Source organism: Leopardus geoffroyi, chromosome A3, assembly GCF_018350155.1.
Source record: "Leopardus geoffroyi isolate Oge1 chromosome A3, O.geoffroyi_Oge1_pat1.0, whole genome shotgun sequence".
Lineage (NCBI taxonomy): Eukaryota > Metazoa > Chordata > Mammalia > Carnivora > Felidae > Leopardus > Leopardus geoffroyi.
In genome coordinates this window covers 105,286,450-105,309,540 of record NC_059336.1, presented here as the reverse complement: position 1 = coordinate 105,309,540, position 23,091 = coordinate 105,286,450, and the positions used below count along the sequence as shown (strand labels likewise).

The window sequence follows — 23,091 nt, the reverse complement described above, 5'->3', positions numbered from 1 at the left end:
CTGGAGCTCTGGCTCCTGACATATAGGCCCAGGCCAGGAGCTGGAATTTTCAAGGAGGGAGATGTTGAGACTTACCTCACTGGTATTGCAGGTTCCCAGTGGAGGTGGGGGTGAGTGGGTGGAAAGTGGCCAAGTCCCTTTTTTTGCTGGTAAGTGTGCCTCTAGGGGTTGGAGTGTGTATTACAAGCCTAGAAGTAAATGGGATGGTTATAGTGGGCAAAATGCTGTGGTAATTGATGATCTTTTATGGGTGAATCCCTTATGATGAAATGTGAAGAGTAATGGATAGATAGGGGAGCCTGGTTGGCTTAGTCAGTTAAGCGTCCGACTTCAGCTCAGGTCATGATCTCACGGTTTGAGAGTTCAAGCCCCACATCGGGCTCTGTGCTGACAGCTCAGAGCCTGGAAACTGTTTCAGATTCTATGTCTCCCTCTCTCTCTATGCCCCTCCCCCGCTTTCACGCATGCGTTATCTCAAAAATAAACATTAAAAAAAAAAAAAAGAGCTGGGGCACCTGGGTGGTTCAGTCAGTTAAGCATCCAACTTCAGCCTAGGTCATGATCTCACCGTTCCTGAGTTCTAGCCCTACGTTGGGCTCTGTGCTGACAGCTCAGAGCCTGGACCCTGTTTCAGATTCTGTGTCTCCCTCTCTTTCTCTGTGCCCACCCCCCCACTCACACTCTGTCTCTCTCAAAACTAAACACTAAAAAAATTTCAAAAAAAAGTACTGGATAGATATCCTCATAAGGTTCCTATTAAGGGTAACTTTGGAACTGGGTGTGGCACCATCTGGGTTAGGTTGAGTAGCAATTTCAGGAAGCAGTTATGGGTTGTGCCTCCCTGCTGTTTTTCCTGAAAGTTTAATGAAATCTTGCTACTATTCTTGCCTAGTCGTGTCTGTGTGTGTGTGTGTGTGTGTGTGTGTGTGTGTGTGTGTGTATGTGTATGTGTATGTAGGGGGGATGAGAAGGGACTTGGCCCATATTTCTGAAGCAATAGTCAAGGATGGGTTCTACCCCTTCTCCAAAGCCAGGCAAGGAATTGGCCGAGGTCGCTTGGGAAGAGCTGCTCCTCTCCAGGGCCACCAGCATTTCAGGCTGATGGAGTGAGGAAGAGTTCTCTAGAAATAACCTGGGGATGACTCCTGAGCAAGTCGTTTGGGAACCACTCAGAGGTAGCTGGGGAACACTCTGAAGGGGAGTGTTTCTGAGAATAATTGGGCTAAAAAATAGGGTGGGACCAGGACACCTGTCCTATGGGCTAGGTAGAACTGGGGATTGGTGGTGATGGGGGGGAAACACGGACTTCCCTCAGGGAGCCTATGGTGTGGCAGGAGGGTGCAGACTCTAACAGGTCCAGCAGTGGCAGTAGGTGAGCAGTACTAGGTGCTGTGGGGGCACAGGGGATGGGCACCTAACCCAGTAAGGCTCTGGGAGGAAAACTTCTGGGTGAGGCTGGAGTAGCGGGAGCAGTAGAGAAAAGTTTTTCAGGTAGATGTTTTCTGTGCTTCCAGAGCTGAGGCAGTAGCTCAGGGCTTAACCCAGACAGAGGCTGGGAGGACCATGGAGCCAGGAGACTGAGGGAAGAGCCTTCTAAACTAAGACATTTGGGGTTTAACCTGAGGGCAGAGGGCCATGGGCCAAGTTTATGGAAGAGGTGAGCTGACCAGAGTTGGAATTTGGAATTCTTTTAATGGATCATCTACTAATTTCTGCCACAAACCTCCAAAGCACTGCAGTCACTCCACAATGACACTAAAATGAACTCTACTCTTGGAGTTCATCATCAATTACCTCTCTCCACACAGCTCATGGGGATGGGGGGCGGGGGGAGACCTCTTTTGGGAGGGGAGGGAGTAACCTATCTGGATTTCTCCTAAGAAGTTGCCTCGCTGATTACTACCCAGGCAAGTGATGTCCAATCCAGGCTTCTAGGATTAGGATCCCTGGCCCAAGCTCTTCTGTCCCACAACCCTTGCTCGTGAGCACAGGACCTGCAGCTGAGATGTGGCGCTAAGTTGGCCCATGATCATGCATGAAGAGAGAGAGAGAGAGAGAGAGAGAGAGAGAGAGATGAGGATGGCAACTCTGTGGCAGGTAAGTATCTTCCACTTCCCAGGTCCTTGGCAGACATTACTAATCAATGCATCACTCTCAGACTGAGTCAACCCAAAACTGCAGGCAACCAGGAACAATGAGAGTTGGTACCTGGGGTAAAGCAGATTTATTCAACCAGGAACAATGAGAGTTGGTACCTGGGGTAAAGCAGATTTATCATTTTTTCCCAATGTTTATTCATTTTGAGTGGGGAGAGGATCAGAGAAAGAGTGAGAGAGAGAATCCCAAGCAGGCTCCATGCTGTCAGTATGGAGACCAACTCAGAGCTCAATCCCATGAACTTTGAGATCATGACCTGAGCCAAAGTCAAGAGTTGGATGCTTAACCGACTGAGCCAATCAGGCACCCCAGATTCACCATTCTTGTCCCAGACCCAGACGGGACACAAAGGTCAGGATGGCTCTAAGTCAGAAGCCAGGCAGGAGAGCAGTCGGCAATAAGCCCAAATTTCAAAAGCCCTGAGGTACATGTGCCCCTATGATCAGCACTCATGTATCCTTTGGATAAATTCCTAGTAGTGCTATTGCTGAGTCATAGGGAAGCTCTTATTTAAAATTTTTGAGGAACCTCCACACTGTTTTCCAGAGCGGCTGCACCAGTTTGCATTCCCACCAACAGTGCAAGAGGATTCTTGTTTCTCCACATCCTCGCCAGCATCTGTAGTTTCCTGATTTGTTCATTTTAGCCGCTCTGACCAGTGTGAGGTGGTATCTCAGTGTGGTTTTGATTTGTATTTCCCTGACGATGAGCGATATGACGGGCATTGAAGAGGCCATTTGTTGGGATGAGCACTGGGTGTTGTATGTAAGTGATGAATCACAGGAATCTACTCCTGAAGCCAAGACTACACTGTATACACTGTATGTTAGCTAACTTGACAATAAATTATTAAAAAAAAAAAAAAAAGCCCTGAGATACAGGGCAGGCAGGGGGTGGTCAGGCTGGGCCAGACAGAACTGCAGAGAAGGAGGTGATGATTCACATGCATCCAGAACTTTAGTTTACAAAGCACTTTCGCTAACTGCCCACAACTCTCGAGGTAGAAATTACTCACTTCCATATTATAGACGGGGAAAAGGAAGCCCAGGGGGAGTGTATTCCCCTGACGTCACCAGTGGCTGCTACTGTTCTGGTCTGCCTGGAGGATACACTTCTGAAATGACAGGCTGGTGCCTCAGGAACACAGGTGAGCACAGGACATAAGATCAGATCCTCTCTCCTCAAAATTTATCCTTGAGCTAAGGCCCACCAGGAGGCCTAGCCACTGAAGCTGAACCAGATGGTGGTCGTGTGCCGTTAAATGCTGGAGCCCCAAGCGTGGGGGGCACGGAGCGACAAGGAAAGGGGATGCTCTGACTCGTACCTACGCTGGTTCCTGGGGGGTGTGAACGCTCTCACTGTGGCCTAGTTCAAGCTACCAGCGTGGCATCGTTGGGAAGAGATGAGCCAGAAGGAGGCGGCCCCAGCTCCTGGATGGCAGTGCCCCAGAGATGCATGGCTACGGTCCCTGTGTGTGGTTGTTCTGTTCTCCCTGGGGTCTCTGAGCCCCGCAGGCTCTTTCCTGCCTGGGTGGGAGTTCCTTGCTGTTGCCTGCAAGTAAAGGGCCTAAGAACCCTCACTGAATCTGTGGGGGAGTCATCTCATGGCCCGTGTTCTGGTTTCCAGCTTTTTGATCTTTTCCCCGTTGCTCCCTCAAGGGAGGGGTGACAAGGCCAAGCAGGAACCCTGAAGACAGCTGGAAGCCTGGCGGGGGTGGTGGTAGTGGTGCAGCCGTCCTTCTAAGACCCCTGCCTGGAGCCCCTTCTCCCTGTTCCCTCCGGCAGCCCCTCCCCTCCCTGTGGGGGCCTCACAAACAGGCTGGGCAGTGGCTGTCACTTGCTGTGCACAGATGAGAAGTGGCTTTCCGGGAGTGGCCAGGGACCCAGAGAAGCTGGGAAGGTCCTCCAGGACCAGGATTTGGGGGGGTGGGGGGGAGAGGTCACCTGTCCTTCATCAGTCACTAGAGCCTATCTGCATCTTATTCTGGGTCACAGGCAGAACCTAGAAGTGACCATACTCCTTTCACAGACACACAGATGTGGCCCAGGGAGGGGCAAAGGCTTTTGATTCATCAGGATTCGGGCAGGATAGGGACCCATGCCCATGCGCTGGCCAGCCCACCACTGCCTGCCCCTGTCCCTGTACACCAGGGGACACTGCACAGACGACTTGGCAACAACCAGACTCTGCTCTGCCCTCTGGTCTGGAAGCCCTGTTGAGTTTCCCAGCAGTGACACTCTTGCTTAGGAAACTGATCTTGTGGACAACAAAGAACAAAAGCTGCCCCCTAGCGGCCGCGCAGCAGCAGGACTTTGGCTTGAACAGAGGAGAGACCAGATGGCCTGGCTGGAGCTGGGTCCCTTGGGGTTAAGGACAAGGGGCGTCGGGGAGACTGTACTGAATGGGCAGGAATCCCTGTCCAAGGGGCAGCAGCGCTTACTGAGCTCCAGGAAGTGGTCTCATGTGGCCAGAGGTTCTGATTTTTAAAGAGAAGCCTGATATCCCAACTTTTATGGGAAATCTCTTGATTTTTAAACGCTGGCAACTAGTTACAAAAACCTTTTTTATATCACATCGGATCAAACAAACCGAACACATCTTCAGGCCACTCTCTGCATGCTCTGGTCTTGAGTTTAAATGGAAATCTCTTACCCGTGGGGCTTCCTCTGCCGGCCAACCCTGTGCCCACCTCTAGATGCTCCCGGGCCGCACCTCCAGTGTGGGACACTCCACACACCCCTGAGGGTGGCTGAGCAAAGCCCTGCTTCCAGACCCCGTGCTCCCCCCTTTGAAGGTCATGCCAGGAGACCCTGACTAGGGTCCTTGCTGTACTCCCTCCTCCCCATCCTCCATTCTTGATCCCCAAAGACTCAGAGGTAGGCCTTGCCCCAAACCACTGCTATGCTATTGTGCTGATTTCAGAGCTTCCCGTACCTGGGCCTCCTCGCCCTCCCTCAACACATTCATCTCCTCATCCTTCTTCTGAAGCCACCAGGACCTACCATCCCTTGGTCCCACCCGTCCTGGGTCCTTCACTGCATCCTCCCAGCCTCCTCTCTGCCGCCCCCCGTCATGGTCGGCCGGCTCTCCGGGTGCAGCTCCCACTCACGTGGCACCTAGTGCCCCCTCTGCAAGTCCTGGCTCTGCATCCAGCTGGGCCAAGTGGCAGGGAGACTCTGCCACCGCTGCTAGTCCCATGGAAACTCCCACCACTAGCCTCTTGGGGTGGGAACTTGGGGCTTTCCAGAAGCCCCCGCACCCTGCTCTGTGTAGCCTTGCCCCCTCTCTTGGAGATCTCTAGTTGCCCTTCTCCCTCCTCAGACCTCCATCCTGCCCCCTCTCCCTGGATGCTCCCTAGGAGAACAAAAGCACTCACCAGAGGTGTGCACAGCCCCCACCCGCTGGGGACGTGCGCCCAAGCTTGCTGCCTGTGTCTCTGTAGATGGGCTCCTGCCACCCCCACCCCCCAGCACCTGGTCCCACCCAGAAACCACAAGCCTCTTGTGAGAGCTGGAGACCATGACCCTCCTCTGCTCTGGCTCACACTGGAACCCAGAAGGCTCTACACATCCAGCCTCAGCCACCTGTGGAACCCTGTTTCTTCCCCAGCTCACTCTCTTCCAACTCCATAGGCCTTCTAGTTCCTCACGCACGTGCCCACTCCTGCCCAGAGCTTTCATCCCCACCCCCTGCCCTCTGCCCTCCTCAGGAGCCACACGGCTCCCCCTATCACCTCCTCCAGCCACTGCTCAGATGCCACCTTCTACTGAGAACTCCTGGCCACCCTGTTTAGCCTAGACATGGATGGTGGTGATGGCAGCCCAACATTGTACACTGTGCACTCAAACACACACTTCAAAATGGGCAGAATGAGGTAAATGTTAGGCGAAGTTACATTTTACCGCAAAAACAAACTGCACACTCCCCTCCCCAGCCCTATTTTTCTCCCTGGGGCTTAACTCCTCCTGACATGCTCTGTATTTGATTCACTTATTTTCTGCCCCCTCTTCGCCTATAGAATGTCCTCTCCATGAGGGCGGGGGCTGGAGTGTCTTGTCCACTGATGCGTCCATCCCAACACCTAAACCAGTGCCTGGAACCCGCTAGGAATGGAAGCTCACTGTCTGTCGAATGCCTGACACACGGCCTTCTGCTTCAACGGTCACCAGGAAAAGGGATGTTCCTTCCCGAGTTGCCTCCACTCATCGCCACCCAGCAAGCCCTCACTGCCACCCTCAACAACTTGAATGCCACAGACAGTTTGCAAGCGGTCTTTAAAATGTTCCTGAGACATGGCTTATGCCCCAACGGTAGGTTCTGGCCAGTCCTGCTGGCCTGTGGGTCCCCAGGGCAGAGGTAAGGGCTGTCAGGACACAGCAGGAATGCAAAGGAATAGGGTATGGAAACAGCACGACCTGGAGCACACCTGTGCACGTAGGGCGGCAGTGCCCAGGAAGCACGTGCAGGATGTCCTTCCAGTGAGTCAGGCTTGCCTGTCAGCAGCATCTGAACCTAATAGAGCTCTCGGAGCTGTTTCCTCATTTGTAAATCAGGACAGTACCTTCCCCAGAATCATGAGGAGCAAGTGAGAAAAATCATGTAAAGCGGCACACTGGAAACGCAGGGCGCAGAAGTTTCCCAGTAAGCATGCCCACATTGAGCCCTGGGTATTTGCTGACCCCCAAGCAAGGGCCACAGCCTCCTTCTCAGGAGCCAACTTCAGGTCGCAGCCTCCCCACAAGGCGTAGTCCCCCAAACAGCCTGCAGAGGGCACCACCATCACAGCTCTGAACATCCTGTGCCCAAGTTCTGCCTGGTGCGCACCTCCCACCTCTGTGCCAGAACGAGGGCACTGTGGCTTTGCAGATAACAAGGACCTCAGTGGCCATGCCCCATCTCAGGCAGGACCCTGCACACAATAGGTGGCCTTCGCCTCCCCCTTACCTAGGGGATCTGACCCTGTGGCCCAGCACCCAGGGCACTCGCAGGGAGGGTGGCAGAATTCAGCCCTCCTGCCCCTCTTTGTTCACCAGAGATTCCAGGAGCCTAGAGAGATGGGCAGCATGTGGGAACAGGGGGCTCGGGACTGGAGGTCATGCCACTACTCAGGCTGGTATCTGGCCATCGCCCAGGAGGGAGGTGGGGAATCGAGGGACCCCCAGCAGAGCCAGGAGCGGTGACTACCACCCTCTGGCTACCCCATCCCTAGGAGGGCAGCTCTCTGGCCTGTGCCCATCTGAGCTCCCCCTCCACAGGCAGCTTCCAGGAGTGGAAGCTGGAGGCAAGGCTGGATGGGATGCCTTCAGCCCTGGTAGCCCACCCCCTGGTGTCAGAAATGCTGTGTGTGCCCCCGTCTGGGTTCTGTCATACTCAGCGGTGGCATTGGGCAAACAGAACCCATGAGGGGGCCTCAACCTACACATCTGTTAACTAAGTGTGGGGGTGGGGGCAGGGTCGTCACACTAGATTGCCCCTCCCATGACCTGAGGTCATGAGCATCCCAGAAGGCAGGAAAGTTCCAACCGCGCAGGTCAAAGGCCCCCGTTGACCAACGTGAGGCTGGAGGCTGGAAGTTGGGGGCCTGGCCCCCACCCCTACCATCCCTGCATTCTGGAGCAGCACTGCCTTTGCAGGAACACGTGAAGCTCAGCAGGTTACTGTGCGGGCCTCTGAGGCCAGGCAGCCTGGGGAGGAGCGGGAAGCCTCTGAAAGGGGCCCTCCTGCCCTCCCTCCTACTGAGACAGCTCCCCAAACTGAGCCTTTAGCAAGGAGGTTGTTTAGGCTGCAGGGTCTGAGCCCCCAGAACAACCGTATCTAATGAACACAGATGCCCAGGCCAAGATTCTGCCCCCTTCACTCCCCTTCCCCTCTAGGTGCCTACCCAAATCGGGAACCTCCTGGGCCACCCCTGGGCAGGTGAGGGGGCTCACTGGGAGGATTGAGCAGCAGGCTCTGTAAGTCCACCACCAGAACAGACCAATCAGATGCCCTGCTCACACCCTTGGCCCCCAGGGCTCTTCCTGCTGTTCATGGTTTGGGGTCCTGTGGTTTAGCTCTGAGTACTCGAATCACACCCAAGTGGCTAGCTCTGGTCAGTCACTACCTGGGGGAACCAGGGCAAGTCACCAGCCCTCTCAGAGCCTCAGACCCCCACCTGACAGGCAGTTGCCCTGAGACTCTACTATGAAAGTGGACAGAAAGCACAGGACGAATGTTGCAGCCTGCTGAATTATGAACAGGAGACTCGACCCCCTGCTCTTCGGCAGGGGTGAAGGCATTTTGGATCTGAGTGGATGCAAGGTAGGTCTCTCTCCTTGGCTCCCCCAGCCCTGTCACCAACGCCTCCACCCACGAACACGCCCCAGCCTCACCTGCCCCTGTGAAGGTCCAAACCATGCACACCTCAGGGCTGGGTGGATCCGCATTGGTCTTTTATTGGATTTTCCACGGGCAGCCTGCATACCTCAAACTGCTACCCAGCTCCTTGGCCCTTCACCACGTTCCTGGCTTCTGCTCTGGGGACTTAGCTGGGAGCTGCCAGCCCAGCACCGTCTTCTCCCGCGGCCCCGCAGGCTTGGGCTGCTTCCTTGAGACAAACCCAGTTTTCCCACTGCCTCCCTCTCTGTGCCAGGCTGCCCAGACAGGGGGCACGTTCCTGCATTGGGCACAGCCAAGCTCTCCTGGGGAAGAGGCTCCAGCCCAGACCCCCGGCAGTGCCTCCCCATCTCAGGCCACTTCAGACCCTGCACAGCACGGCACAGCCCCGTGGGCTCAGACCTAAAGCTTGGTGTTGAGGTGGAAGAAGTGGGGTGCTGCATAGGTTGTGGCAGGTGGCACGTGCCATGCAGACGAGGCTGGGCAAAGTCTGTGGCGAAGGGCACTGTCGAAGGATGCCGGGGGGAAGTGCATCAGACCAGTGGCCATGGGGGAGGGCGCTGTAGTGGCTAGGAAGTGGGCCGGGAAGGTAGGGATGACCAGGGGGCTGAAGGGGAGTGTGGCTTGGCCCTTTAAGTGGTCCGGGGTGCCGGCAAAGTTCAGCGGGCAACGCAGCATGGTGCCCCTGTAGGCCTCGGGGAGGGTGGGCCCCAGCGCTGGGCCCAGCAGGCAGGACACGGCCAAGCCGGACCCCACGGATTTGGCCCCGCACTCCTTGGCGTCCACCTCCTTAAGAAAGGGAGACACTGCCCGCAGTTTTTTGCCACCATGGGCAAAGCCCTCTTCTCCCAGGCTGCGCTTGTTGCTCAGGCCTGGGATGCTAGGGAAGGTAGGTGGGGGTGCAGGGCTCTCGGCAGAGACCTTGGCCATGGGGGACACCCAGCAGGCTTTGGGCTTGGGGTAGGGGCTGCCCTTTCTCGAGCTGCCTTTATGGAATGCAGACGGGCGGTTGGCATCCCCGCCCCACACCAACTGGGGCTCTTTGACCAGCAGGCCCTCCTCTTTGCCAGGGGGCCCTAATAGCGCCCCATCTTTAAGGCTGGGGAAGAAGTCCCGGGGGTGCTGGCTGACGGGCTTCAGCACCTCGGTGGGGTACGCATGGAAACAGCCAGTGAAGATGGGGGCTGGCAGGCGAGGACCGGCCAGAGCCTCCTCCCTGAGGCTGCCACCAGGTGCCTGTAATCCCTCCTGAGGGGTCAGCCGGTGCCTGGAGTTCTCAGCTGGCTTTCCTGGGCTCTGAGGACTTTCGGAGAGGTGAACAGCTGGGGATGCCTGGGGGTCCCCATTAGGGCTGCCTGCCCCGTGGCGACAGCCCTCCTCCTGGCACCGCAAGGCCTCTGCCTTGCTCACCTGGGCCAGGAGCTTCTTTTTGGCCAGTGGTGACATGATGCCATGCGTTCCTTTGCAGTAGAAGCTGGACAGGAGCCGCTTGTAGGCCTCAGGGCAGCTGCTGGCACCCACAAAGGGCAGAGAGGTGCCCAGGGCTCGGCCTGGCTGTTCTGTGCCATCCCTGGGGGGCTCCTGGCTAGGAAGCTGTGCCAGGTCCGTGGCAGCATCTGTCTTGGTCTTTCCTGGCATCATCTGGAATGAGAAAAGTTCATGCCTCAGGGCTGGGTGTGAGCCACATACCCTGACCTGGGGGCCCTGTGGAGCAGAGTCACAGAGGGGTCCCAAGAGCCTCTGTTCACTCTTCCAGCACCTTTGTGAAAAATTTTCAAACGGTCTCCTGTCCTCTGAACGGGCACAGCATGGTATCAGGGCACAGAGCCTGGTGAATGAGGTGCGGGCTGGAGTTCAGACCCCACAGGGCCTCTCATTTGAACTGGCACAACCATGACCCTGGAGCCCCCCACGGATCTGTCGTCAGAGTAGGTTCTAGCTATACTGGGCAAGGTGCTCTGTGGCTATGACGTGGGTGGTAAGAGGGAGGTGTTTAGCAGGGGACCAGGGGACAGGGAGGCCTGGGGTCAGCTGGTGGCCCAGGCAGGCTCAGAGCTTACTTGGTCTAACCGCTTCTCCTCCTTGGCCTTCTTCGGCTTCTCAGGGGCCCCGTCATCCCCGCGGGGCTCCTTGGCCATCTTGTATTGCTTCCTGGGCTTGGAAGGGGGCAGCGGCTTGTCGTCCTCCCCCTTCAGATGCCGCACGTATGGGAGCACCAGCCTGAGCAGGAGCACAGCGTGTCCACCAGGAGGCCAGCCTGGCAGGCACGTGCCACACCTCCCACCTCTCTCCCTCATCTGGCCCAGGAGGCGTTCGGTGTGGCCAAGCTGGGCCTGGGCGGTGATGAATGCGGTGCAGGCAGCTCAGGCTTGTACGTCCAGTGGGAGGTGTGGACGTCCTACCCCCACCCCCCCACCCCCCCCCACCCTGCCCCCTGCCGCCAGGTCCTGCTCTGCCCCGCCCCGCCCCGCCCCAAGGTGAGGGCTGAGGTGTCCTGCAGGCAGGGTCTCACCCGGGCCGTACCCGTACCTCTCGTAGTGGCGGCGTGTGCACGTGGCCGCGCTGGTGCTGCCCGGGCTGCCCCCCAGCTCGTCGTACACGTTCTTCCAGAGGCGGCGGCCGGTCACCTGCAAGGGCACCTCATGAGGGCACGACTGGCACACCCTCCACTGCTGGTGGAGTCCTGGAAGCTCCAGGTCCCCACTGGACAGGGACAGAGACTGCAGTTTTGCAGCTGCTTCTCCAGCAGTGGCGGCGGGGAGCTGGGAAGGGGCTCGCCTGGCCACTAGCCACCCCTCCCTCCCAGGGGCCACTGCCCGGCTGCTGGCCCCAGCAGCTTTCCAGGCAAAGGGAGCATGAGGAAGACAGAACAGATGGGAAGACAGGAAAACTTGCTTTGAGCAGCAAAGTACAAGCTGGCAAGACAGGCCCTCTTCCCCCACAGCACACAGCATGCAGGAGAGCTAGGGAAGGGGCGGGATTTGGCACCCTGCCTCTGCCTCCTATCTGGAGGTGGGGACAGGGCCCTTCCTCCCCAGGACCCCACAGGGTGCAGTGGGGAAGGCCTGGGAGATGCAGCATGGCAAGGACCGAGGTGCCTCCTTACCATCTCATAGGCCCCCAGCTTCTCCACTGCTTTGTAGATCTTCCACAGGTTAACTGGAGAAAAGAGAGGCCAGGGCCCCTGTCAGCCTCTGTAGGGGGAGGGCACAACCAGCAGCCCATTCCCGTGGACCTGTCAGGCAGGCACAGAACCAGCACACACCCAGACAGGGCCACTGCAATGGATGGGTGGACTAGGCCCTGTGCACTGGCAGTCCAGTGGCCAAGGACAGAGATCCGGCCCCACCCACTGCAGCCCTGTGCCTGGAGGGGGGTGCCCCTTCTGTGGGATGGCATCACCCAGGGGTGTCCAGAGTGGAGGTGCCTGCCCTGACACCCTACCTGGATGGGATCCCCTGCCAGGCTCCCCCTCCCTGCCTGCACCCCAGGGACGCACTCTGCTTGAAGCCGAGATGGGGCACCCTCTCGATGGGCGTGTGTCGCTCCTTCATGAACTTGTAGAGGCTGACCAGGAAGGCCTGCTCCTCCTCCCGCTCCTGGTCCTCCTCCCGCTCCCCGCCTGCCTCGGGGGAGTCCTGGGGAAAGAACAGGAGGCATTGGGATGAGCCCCCAGTTGGTGGGTGGCCGGGGACAGGCGGAGCCACTGGCTGCTGGGGAGGAATGAAGCGTGTGGTCCCCAACCGCAGGCTCCCGGAGGAGGGAGCGGGCTCTCAGCATCCAGCTTACGGCTCTGGGCTGGAGTGATTTGTCTCTTGGCATCAGAAAGACACAGTTGTCAGCTGTTAGTACCCAGGACCCCAAGTCAGGGTCCCCAGAGGCCCAGCTCCAGAGACAGCCATAGGAGCAGCCCTGCAGCTCCCCAGGCCTCTCTCCAGGCACAGAGCACTTCTCTATCTTGCTCTGGATTTGTTCTATCTGTGTCTCAGCTCCTCTACCGGACTGTGAGCTCCTGGTGGCAGGCTCAGAGTCCCCAAGCCGAAGGAGCAAAGGTGCTTGGTGTTTTCTGGCACTGCGGGGTCCTGTGTCCACTGAGCCATTGCTGTGGTGGCCTGCCTCTCTGAGCTGCCAGTCTGCGTGCTGAACGTAGGGTGGTGAAGCCCCATCCTGGGTTCCTGACACACTTCTGTCAGGACGTTCGGTTCCTGCTTCCAGAGGGGCAGTGTCTGCTGATGGTATTCATTTGGCTGGTGGCTCAGGGCAGTGGGGTATGGCTGAGCTGGGGCTCAGGGCTTGGAGAGCAGATAGCTCCCAGGTCCTGGATGGGGAGGCCCCAAACACCAGAAGGATGTAAACCATGAGGGCCTAGAACAGTACAGACAGCTGTGCATTCCCAAAACATTCTATTCAAGTACCGTTTCAGTGTTTCTGACACTGAACGAAGACCTCCGATAATGAATGGCACACAAACTCACGCGTCACCTATGAAACTGTGACGCACTGGAGACCAAGGCAGCTGGTCTTGTGCAGGCCTCAGAATGAAGGCACTCCCTCGGCAGCTCTTCCGCGCAAGCTGTGAAAAACCGTTACCATTTGCAACTACTCTTCTACGTGAATCAGGTTTTTACTCCAGGCTGTGCCACCAAAGCGAACGGCCAAGATGAATGGACGTTCAGGCCAATGCTCCGCTGGGTCGCCCACAGCTCCCTCTCCGACCCTGCTCACCGAAATGGCCTTAGTGATCTCACTGAGGGACTCTAATACCCATGCTGTAAACTTGGAGGGATGCACGGATGCACACGTGGTTTTACATCTTAAAACAGTGCTTTTATCGGTTTCATTCATCAGGGCTCCAGGCAGATCTTCATTTGATAAGAGGGTTCTGCTAGGAAAACTAAGTCTGAAACCCCTGCCATGGGTCACGGGAGGATCCTCCTGTCCTTGGCTCCCAGCTCCCCACACCTGATGCAGGCCCAAAACCCCAGGGCTGGGCCCGGCTGAGCAGACTGGAGCGTGGGGAACACATCCTCCTGAGAGCTTGGGGAGTCCCAAAGTTCACCTGGGAGGCTGTGCACAGGTGAGGGGGGGAGGGGCAGGGAAGAGGCCCCCAGGGGTCGCCCAACTCACCTCCAGATGGATGGGGCTCTGGCTCCTGCTCTGTTCACCATCGCGTTGAGGGGACACAGATGGGTCTAGGGGATCACCCTCCTCTGACTGTTTCCTTTTCCCTTTGACAGGAGGTGCTGCAAAGAGGGGAAGGGGAAGGGGTGGGGGAGGGGGGAGAGAGAGCACTTGAGACGCAGGCAAGAAGAACAGGCAGTGAGGAGAGGTCCTCTGGGAGAGATGGCAGGTCCTCCCATCCCCCATCTGAACCCACCAGGTGTGGAGCGAGTCCTCCCCTTCCTTCGGCAAAGTGTCCCCTGCCTCCTGGTCCCTGGCTGCACACAGGCTGGCCCTTTACACACACCTGTGGGCTCACCCCGGTGGCCAACTCTGCTCTCCCTCCTCTCTGCCAGGCTCACCTCCGACTGAGCCCCACACCTGCTGCTGTTCTTTCCTCTGTTCCAGCCAGCTCCCCACATCCTTTGAAGGAAAATTTAAACTACCCTGGGGTCACGTCAGAGGAGAGGAAGGTCGGGCCATGGCGCTCAGGGAAACCCTGTCTCCAAAACCTGCCCCACATTCAGGCAGAGCGTTTTCACAGCACCTCAGCCCAACTGGGAAAGCTGCAGAGGTTCCCACGTTTGTGAGCCCAAGAGCACCACAGCGGGTGCTTGGATCCTCCAGGAATAATCGAGAAGCCTAGAAGCTCCTGTTTATGAAACATCTGACCTTTCTATGAGCACCGGCAGAGGGCTAACTGTCCCTCATTAGGCCACTTGCTCCTGTCACCTGCAAGGGTCTCACCTGACAAGCCACTTCTTGTGGGTGGCCCTTCCCAGCCCCCAGCCTAGCACAACCATCTTGCTCCGCTGGGCACCCTCGGCCACTCACAGCCATCCGGACTGAACTGCCCACTGCGTAGTTTACTGTTCACTGTTTACTGCTTCCTGACGGTTCAGTAAAGCCACACAGTAGGCGCCGGGTTTCGGTGAGAAGGAGCGTGTCTCACAACAACATGCATGGAGGGCAGGAGGCGCTCGACTTTACCAAGGGCAGCCACAAGCTGATAGTTGCAAGGGCACAACACCCGTGTCCCTGCAAAAAACACTGGAAACCGCCTCCAGCCCTCGGACAAGCTGGCAGTGCACCTCAGACCAGAAGCCCTGGGCTTTGGATCTCCCCTTCTTTCTAACCTTCTCTTCCTTTTTGTTAACCTAGTATGAACGCTCCCATTTTCCCGGTTTGCTCCAGCTCAGGAAATCCTTACCACTGGGCACCTACGAGCTCCCCTTTCTGTCCTGGAGAGAAAAAGAATCGCCGTGACAACAACAAACCCACACCAGCGTGGCCCACGAGGCCAGAACCTTTGGCCACGGGATGATGTGCCCTTCGGTGGTCGCTCATGGAAGCCTCACCCTGCTTGCAACTACTCGCTTGTGCCGCAGGGGTCCCTGGCTCTTCCACGTGTGTTCTCTTATTTAGTCCCAGAAGGGAGCTCATTTTTTTAAAAAGCGTTTATTTTGAAGAGACAGAGAGACGGTGTGCGTGCACACACGTGAGCGGGGAAGGGGCAGAGAAGGGGGAAGAGAGAGAGAATCCCGACATGGGGCTCGATCTCACCACTGTGAGACCACAACCTGAGCCCAAATCAAGAGTCAGGCACTTAACTGACTGAGCCACCCAGGTGCCCTCAGGAGGGATCTCATTTAGTTTTTTTTTTTTATTTCTTTTTAATGTTTTTATTTATTTTTGAGAAAGAGAGAGAGAGAGAGAGTGTGTGTGAACAGAGGAAGGGCAGAGACAGGGAGACATAGAATCCAAAACAGGCTCCAGGCTGTTGGCACAGAGCCCGATGTGGGGCTCAAACTCGTGGACGAAGATCATGACCTGAGCAGAAGTCGGATGCTTAACTGACTGAGCCACAGAGGGGCCTCCAGGAGGGATCTCCTTTTATTTTTTTTATTTTTTTATTTTTTAATTTTTTTTAACGTTTATTTATTTTTGAGACAGAGAGAGACAGAGCATGAACGGGAGAGGGTCAGAGAGAGGGAGACACAGAATCCGAAACAGGCTCCAGGCTCTGAGCTGTCAGCACAGAGCCCGACGCGGGGCTCGAACTCACGGACCGCGAGATCATGACCTGAGCCGAAGTCGGCCACTTAACCGACTAAGCCACCCAGGAGTCCCAGGGATCTCCTTTTAAAGAAGGGAAACTGAAGCCAGAGAAGCTAAGTTGCTTGTCTTCCTGGGAGACCAGGGTTCAAAGTAAGGTCTGTGTGACCACCAATCCAAGTGGCCTGGCCTTGCCACCATCGTGGTTGCTGTTGTCATCACCAGCATTTAAAAAGCCTTGATGAGAAGTCCAAATAAGCCTGGAAGAGAAACCAATCCTAAGGCTTGTCAAAGAGAAAGGCACTCAGGCCTTCTTCTCAGGCTGGCTTCTGACCAATCAAGACATGGTCAATATCCAGAAATAACCAGGTGTTAACAACTGACCTGCCCCCACCTCCCCAACTGATGCCTTTCCAACCAAGTTCTTGGTGACTCTATGCCTCAGTCTTCCCTTCTGTGAAATGGGAAAGACCCTGGAGTCCCTTGGCCACTCTCCCTGAATTCCTAAAGTCCACCAGGTCACGGGCACAGCCACTTCCCCCAGCTCTTCTCCCTGCCCTCCTGCCCTCTCCACCTGTCCTTTTTTCTTTTTAACATTTATTCATTTTTAAAAGACAGAGACAGAGTGCGAATGGGGAAGGGGCAGAGAGAGAGGGAGACACAGAATTTGAAGTAGGCTCCAGACTCCAAGCTGTCAACGGAGCCCCGATGCAGGGCTCGAACTCACAGACCGCAAGATCGTGACCTGAGCCAAAGTCGGGCCCTTAACCAACTGAGCCACCCAGGCGCCCCTCTCCACCTGTCTTCACACCCTCTCTGCCTTCTTTCCTGCTTGCTCAGCTTCTCAGCATCAAAGGACTCTCTCCACCCTGAGTCCCTACATGTGGTGATCCTGGGGCTTCTCACTGGAGCCTTCCTACAAACTTGGTATGTGACCCTCATAAGTGGCTGCCCTCAGCTGCAGAAAAATAAAGTGGTAGGATCAGTACCCATTAGAATCACCAGGGAGCGTTTTAAAGACATTGGTGACTGTGTCCCCCACCCCCAGTCTGATTTAAGGTTCTGCAGGGGCATCAGTTTAAAGCTCCCCAAGAGATCTTAAAGGGGGCAGCCAATTTGAGAGCCACTGGGCCAGAGGACCTCTATCCCTTCTGCTTGGTTCCAGAGTTGGTGAGCTCTGCCTGGGCCACACTGAGGGGAAAATCTCCTGGAGCCAGGCACTCAAGTTACCTGGAAAGGAGGTCACCAATCTGAGCCGTTTAACCCCAGACAGGAAAAGGATTAGAGCTCTTGCCTAGAGCCACAAAGGGAAGCACTCTCTTTATCTCTGTGTCCAGCTGAGTCCCCAAATGAACTCAGCCTCCACTCTCTCCCAACCAGGCTAGCATGCTCTCCGCCTGGCAGGGCCTTCTGGGCCCCACTTCCACAGCCTCAGCTGAGGGAGAGGACAGTCCTCTCCCTCCTTCTCCAGGGTGCCCTCTGTCCTGTCCCTGGCTACCCCAAGTCATGGAACCCCAGGGTTCTAGATCATCTTCATTTGGAAGAGGGTTCTGCTAGGAAACCTAAGTGTGAAACCCCTGCCACAGGTGACAGGCGGGTTCCCAGCTCCCATACCTCCCAGTTCCCCTGACAGGGGAACCCGCCTGCCAGGTTCCCAGCTCCCATACCTTCCAGTGCTCTGAGGAAGGGCTGGGCTGCTCTCCCGGCTCTGCAGGGGAGGAAAGAGGCTCGGGGACCGGCCATCCCAGTCTCCCAACCACATCCAGCCTGCAGAGGCAGAAGAGTCCCACCTGCTCCTGAGTGACTGCTGCTGCCCAGGAACCTCTGAGTTATTGTCCTGCTATCGCCACAAAGCCTCAGATGCCCCACTGTAACGGGAAGGTGGATCCAACTTGCAAGAAGAAAACAACTGCTGGTCAAAGGAATGTCGTTCAGACATGGCTTTTTCCATCCAGGAAGCAATAATGACAATAATGATGATGATGATTTCATTGTTTACTGTGAACACAGCTGGAATCTATAAGGTATGAGATGGGGATCTAATCACATTTCCCCCCAACGGTTACGTGTCCCAATACTGACTGAGTGATGCCCTTCCCCCAGTGATTTGAAATGCTACTCTCCCCATAATCTAAAGGTTTATAAGGAATTTATAGGAGGGGTGCCAGGGTGGTTCAGTCAGTTAAGCGGTCGGACTCTTGATTTTGGCTCAGGTCACGATCTCACCGTTCATGAGATCCAGCCCCACATCGGGCTCTGTGCTGACAGTACAGAGCCTGCTTGGGATTCCCTCTCCCTCTCTCTCTGCCCCTCCCCGATTTGTGTGCTCAAGCTCTCTCTCTCTCTCTCTCTCTCTCTCTCTCTCTCAAAATAAATAGCAACAATGAAAGGAACACACCTGAAACCGTTTCTGGAATTTTCTACTGTTTCCTTCACTGTGGAATGCCAGTACTCATGCATGCTGTTTTAACTGCAAAACAACTGACTATCCAGAGGGCAAGTCCCCCATCATTACTCTTTTTAAATAATTATCTGAACTTCAGGATAATTTGTCACATTCCCTTAAAAAAAAAAAAAAAAAAACCACTGGGGTTTTGGTTGAATTGCATTTAAACTTAGAAATTACTTTGAAGAAAGAGAACACCTTTCTGATATGGCACCTTCCTTTTTTTAGGACCACATGTCTCCCCAGACTCAGGTCTCCCTTTGCTGTCCTCAGACGTTCCTTCTTGAAGGCCCTGTGTGCTTTCTGTTGAGCTGACTCCTTGTGTTTTGGGCAGCTAGATAACAGTGTGAGAAAAGCTTTGATAATCTACAGCAGGACTTGGCTTCACAGTCTCTGTTGTTTCCTCCTCTCACTGTCGGGAAGAGAACAGGAGGCTGCTGGTTGGGCCAGGAGTTGAGCCCTTGGGCCCTTGTGACTCCGTGCCTCACTGGGGAGTGAACAGGGGTGGCAGGGTGCTTGGGGGTGGCGTGCTGCCCAAAGCCCTTCTGGTATTAGGAATCTGATCTGTTTAACTCCATGGCTTGTGTTAAAGTCCAAGCTTAAACCCCAGCTCCTGAAACCACAGCAGTGAAGAGGTTAGTTTCAGTCACTAACTCCAAAAGAGGACGCTTCCTGGAGTCTACTTGTTTTCAAGCGATTCCTTACTTCCCTTTCCAAATCATACACTCCACCAACTCAGCTCAGTGCTCTGCCGGGCCGTGGACTAGGCATTTTTGTACACCGCTTCACTGAATCTTCCCAGCCACCCAGTGGGTTCTATCTCCCCCCTTTTACAGATACAATCCATGAGGATCCGAGAGGTTCATCACTTGCCTGAAGTCACCCAGCTTACTAGTGGCAAAGCCGGGATTCAGAACCAGAGCAGTCTGACCGTCCCAAAACTGAGCTCTGAGATCTGGACTTGTTAATGGAAACAGGGAGACGCCAAGCTCCTTATCTGCTCAAAGGGTGCAAGCTTGCTTCTCTCCCTGAAAGAAGCAATCTCCCATCACACCACTCCTATTAATCTGCTAAAAAGTCTGGCTTCTGCTGACAAGCTGAAATCAGGTAAGAGTGGGAAGGGGCTCTGCTCCACAGAGCTGCATCTTTTATCAAGTCAGCCACTGCTTCTGTACTACGGTATCCCTTTCATGGGTGGGTGTGCTAGACCCCCATGGGCCCGATGTTCTAAGCAGGACAAAGAAACAAGGCTTCCGACACAAACCACAGCCAAGTGTGTGTGTGTACCCACGCCCCTCAGTGGGATCCGAGGTCTGCCTGTGCTGCTCACTCCCCACTGTATCTCACTGTCCAGAGCAGCGTGAGGCCTGGAACAAGTGCTCCATAAACAACCACATGGGTGCAGTAAGACCACGTGATCTCAGATGCTCCTGATACGCCAGAGAGGGGCTTGGGCTGTGACTAGTTCAAAGCCATAGAGCCTGTCAGAGACCCAGTGCCAGACCGCACCACTTATATCTCTCTCCTCTCCTCTTCTCTCTCTTTCTCTTGCCCTGCCCCGCCCCATTCACCCTTGGTGTGATGGGAAGGAAGCAACACTTCCTTTCATGAAAAGTCACCCACTGGGAGCACTGCATCAATTGCGTCAATTACGACAATAATGGTAACAGCAGCCCAATAACAACCAGCAGAAACCGCCCCACCTCGCCTGAGGTTGTTGGCTTAAGTTTCTCTTAGTTTGAGCCGGAGCTGAAACAAAGACAGCCTTTGAGGCCGCCAGTCCACTCTGTGGCCCAGGAGCCGGCTGCCTGGCAAAGTCTCGGTGCGGAGCTTTCTCCAGTGGGCAGTTTGGGGAGGGAGGACTGCCAAGGTCTGAGGACGCATGAGCCGGACAAAGGACCCCCGAAGGGTGCAGCTTCTGCCCCAGCCCTCCCTCAGTGTCTCAGCTGGGGCACAGGAAAACGGGGTTTGAGAGCAGCTGGGGCCAAGACGACAGTCTTGAGAGAAATATAGAAAGGTAGGTGGCATGGGGGCTCCAAATGTGAGACTACCGTCTCCTAACCGCACTAGGACTCTTGTCCCCCTTTAGTCAGCTCTGGTATGTCCTAAAAGACCCTATGCCAGGATAGGCTGAATACCCACTGCCCCCCCCCCCCCTCCAAGTCTGGGTGGTATTTGATAACAGTAACAGCTCCATGTAAGGACTGTCTCCTAGGTCCCCATGAACTTTAAGTTTGTGTTCCCATTCCACCTAGGGAGAAACTGGGTTCAGTGACTTGTCCAAGACATGACCCACGAGTAGAGACACAGTCAGGACATGAGGAAGGCTGCCTAACTCCTGCCAGGGGGCACTCCATAGCCTTTCAGCGTTTCCACCCTCCTGGTAGAGACCCCAGGGGGCTAAAAGGGAGTGTGGGCAGTCCCTGGCCAGTCTACCATCAGGTAACAGGAGGGCAAGAGGGAGGGGAGAGGTCTTGGGAGGTCTGCCTCCCTCTCACTGCCAGACCTCACTCTAAGCCTCAGTTTCTCCACCTGTAAATCAAAGGAAGAGGGACTGATCCCGAGGTCCTTTCTACCTCTGCCACTCTATGTTCCACACACCCCAGACGGGTCCCCAGGGCTCCGGCGGAGTCTGGAACTCCATTCTGGGCGCTAGACTCTCTAGTCACTATCTCCTACCCCTCCTTTGCCCCAGGGGGCATGTAGGTACAGAGATGCTGACTCCCTCAACAGTGGTGCTCCGGCGGGGGGCGAGAAGCACCTGTTATCCTCCCCTCGGGCCCGCGGACCCCTCCCTGACAGCTGACCGGCCTAAAACAAAGGGACGCTGGACCCGGCCAGCACAGTGCCCCCGGACCTGCACCCTGAACCCTCAGAGTCCGGCGCTTAGAGAGCCCCGCCACCCTCCCACCCACTTCAGCGGGGCTGAACCCCGCCTGAAGGCGCCCCCGGACACTCTGCGAAGGGACCGAGATGCACCAACTCCGCAGCTCCGGCTGAGCGCGAAGGCAAACATCTCTCTCCTTGCACGGTCGCAGCCTGCGCTTCAACTCTCTCGCTCGCCCCCCCCCCCCCGCCCCGCCCCATCACTCCCGGGGCCACCACCTAGTCCCTTCAGGAGACCCGAGGAAAGAGAAGACACAAGAAAGAGGACGATAGCAAAGAGGGAAGATAGCTCTTTCCTGCCAGGCGGGTGGGGGAGGGCAGAGGAAGGTGGACAGGAGACAAGAATAAGAGAGAACAGAGAAGAAAAGAGAAAAAGGGAAGAGAAAAGAGAAAGAGAAAGGGTAGGGGGCGGGAAGCCGGTAACCGCCGAAGGATCAGAACACCCCTTTGCTGAAAGAGGAACAGTTGATTCTTCAAAGTGCATTGAGCAAGTTCTTCAAAACCCGCGCAGAGTCACTTTCAGGAAACGGCGGCCGCAGTGGAAAGCGCCCCGCGCGCGCCCAGGGACCCCGGTGCCTCTTCTCGGCGGCGCCGGCGGGTTCTGAGAACCGCGGGGATGTGACGGGGCGGGGCGGGGGGGGGGGCAAATGGGGGCTGGGAGGCAGAGAAACTGCTGCGGACAGCCTGTCACAACAAATTAGCTGAGACCAGCTCGAGATTGAAACCACAGCAGGAAGTGGGATGACAGAACCGTACAGGACTTGGTAAATTTCAGCCAAGAGACGACGAAAAGAGTTTCGAGATAAACGTCCGGGAAGCCCCTGGCCGCCAAAACTTTTTGTCTCTCCTTTTTTCGAAGAGTGAGCGCCGACACCCAGCCTCACCCCTCCCGCCTAGGGTGGAAGGCGCTGGCGCCCCAGCGGGGCTAGGGTGCCCGCGCCTTCGCCCAGGAGCCCACCTCCGGCCCCGCTCCGCCCCTCCTGGGGCCCCGGATGGCCACGAGGGCCCGGAGGGCACCTGGCAGGGCAACCTCGCCCTCCCCACGAGGCCGCCAGCCCCGTCCCGGGACAGGCCAAGGAGCTGCTTACCCATGGCCCGGAGAGGTCCCTCGGCGCCCGCCCGAGGCCCTCCGCACGCGCGGCTCTCCAACCCCGCGCTCTCCGCGCAACTGGCCCTTGGCGCAGCAACCCTGCCTCCTCCCCACAGCCCCGCCCCGCCCCGCCCGGGCACCGCCCCCGCCCCGCTCTGGGCTCCGGTTGGTGGGTCCAATTCTTCCGCGCGGGGGCCAGGGCCGCCCCCTGAGCCCGAGGACCTCTGGGAGTTGTAGTGCGCTTTCCCTCTTCCCAGGCCCAGAGACCGAGGTACCTGAGATAGGCAGGACACGCAGGAATCGCTGCTGCCTGTGCCTCTAGGGACAAAACTAATCTTGGAAATAAAATTCCTCGTTGCTCGTCAACGGGACCCTGGGGCTGAGTGGGTTGAGCAAAGTGCATCTGACTTTGACTTGAACTGGGTCCTGGGTATTTTCCAACTCCCGCCCCGCCCAACATAGAAGTAGAGGCGGTTGGTGTTAGCTAAACAAGGACCCCAGCCCAAACTAGCAAGTCCTTTGGTCAAAATTCTGTGGGGTCCCAGAAACTCTTGGGGCAATGTCTGCAGATGTCACAAGGCCAGGGACTGGCAGCTACAAAGTATTCCAACAAGGGAGCATGACCCTGCTTGGGGAGCTGAGGGTGAGGCTAGAGTGGAATGGGCACCCGAGGAGCTGCTGAGCCCGCCGAGGCAGCTTCCACCGCAGGGAGGAGTAACTTGGCCAGGTGCGCAGCACAGAAGAGGAAACTGAGGCTCACCTTTGAGAGCCCAACGTCTCACAGCATCATCCACAACAGCCAAAAGGTGGGAACAAGCCAGTGTCCACGGACAGATGAATGGATAAGCTGTGGTGTGTCCATATAATGGAGTATCATCATTCAGCCTTAAAAAGAAAGGAAATTCTGACACATGCTACATGG

The 23,091-nt window shown here is 56.3% G+C and overlaps 1 protein-coding gene across 2 annotated transcripts; it reads right to left on the bottom strand.

Annotated features, from left to right (window-relative positions):
- Positions 1 to 8,571: 8,571 nt before the first annotated feature.
- Positions 8,572 to 22,299, bottom strand: ARID5A (AT-rich interaction domain 5A). 2 transcript variants are annotated; one of them, XM_045447005.1, is made up of 7 exons: positions 22,168 to 22,299; positions 13,660 to 13,775; positions 12,032 to 12,170; positions 11,639 to 11,691; positions 11,062 to 11,159; positions 10,593 to 10,752; positions 8,572 to 10,173 (listed from the first exon to the last, which is right to left on the bottom strand). In XM_045447005.1, the coding sequence occupies exons 1-7, from the start codon at positions 22,169 to 22,171 to the stop codon at positions 8,935 to 8,937; spliced, it is 1,809 nt and encodes a 602-aa protein (XP_045302961.1). In that variant the 5' UTR covers positions 22,172 to 22,299; the 3' UTR covers positions 8,572 to 8,934. The 2 variants fall into 2 exon arrangements, with proteins under 2 accessions (XP_045302961.1, XP_045302962.1); XM_045447006.1 differs by lacking the exons at positions 12,032 to 12,170; positions 22,168 to 22,299 and having other exon boundaries at positions 13,660 to 13,773.
- Positions 22,300 to 23,091: the final 792 nt, after the last annotated feature.

Excerpts from the sequence above, each read along its gene's own strand:
- ARID5A (XM_045447005.1), bottom strand. Across the intron at positions 10,753-11,061 it reads ACACGCCGCCACTACGAGAG|GCTGGTGCTCCCATACGTGC; the intron begins GTACGGGTACGG and ends GCTCCTGCTCAG. Across the intron at positions 10,174-10,592 it reads AGGAGAAGCGGTTAGACCAA|ATGATGCCAGGAAAGACCAA; the intron begins GTAAGCTCTGAG and ends TTCTCATTCCAG.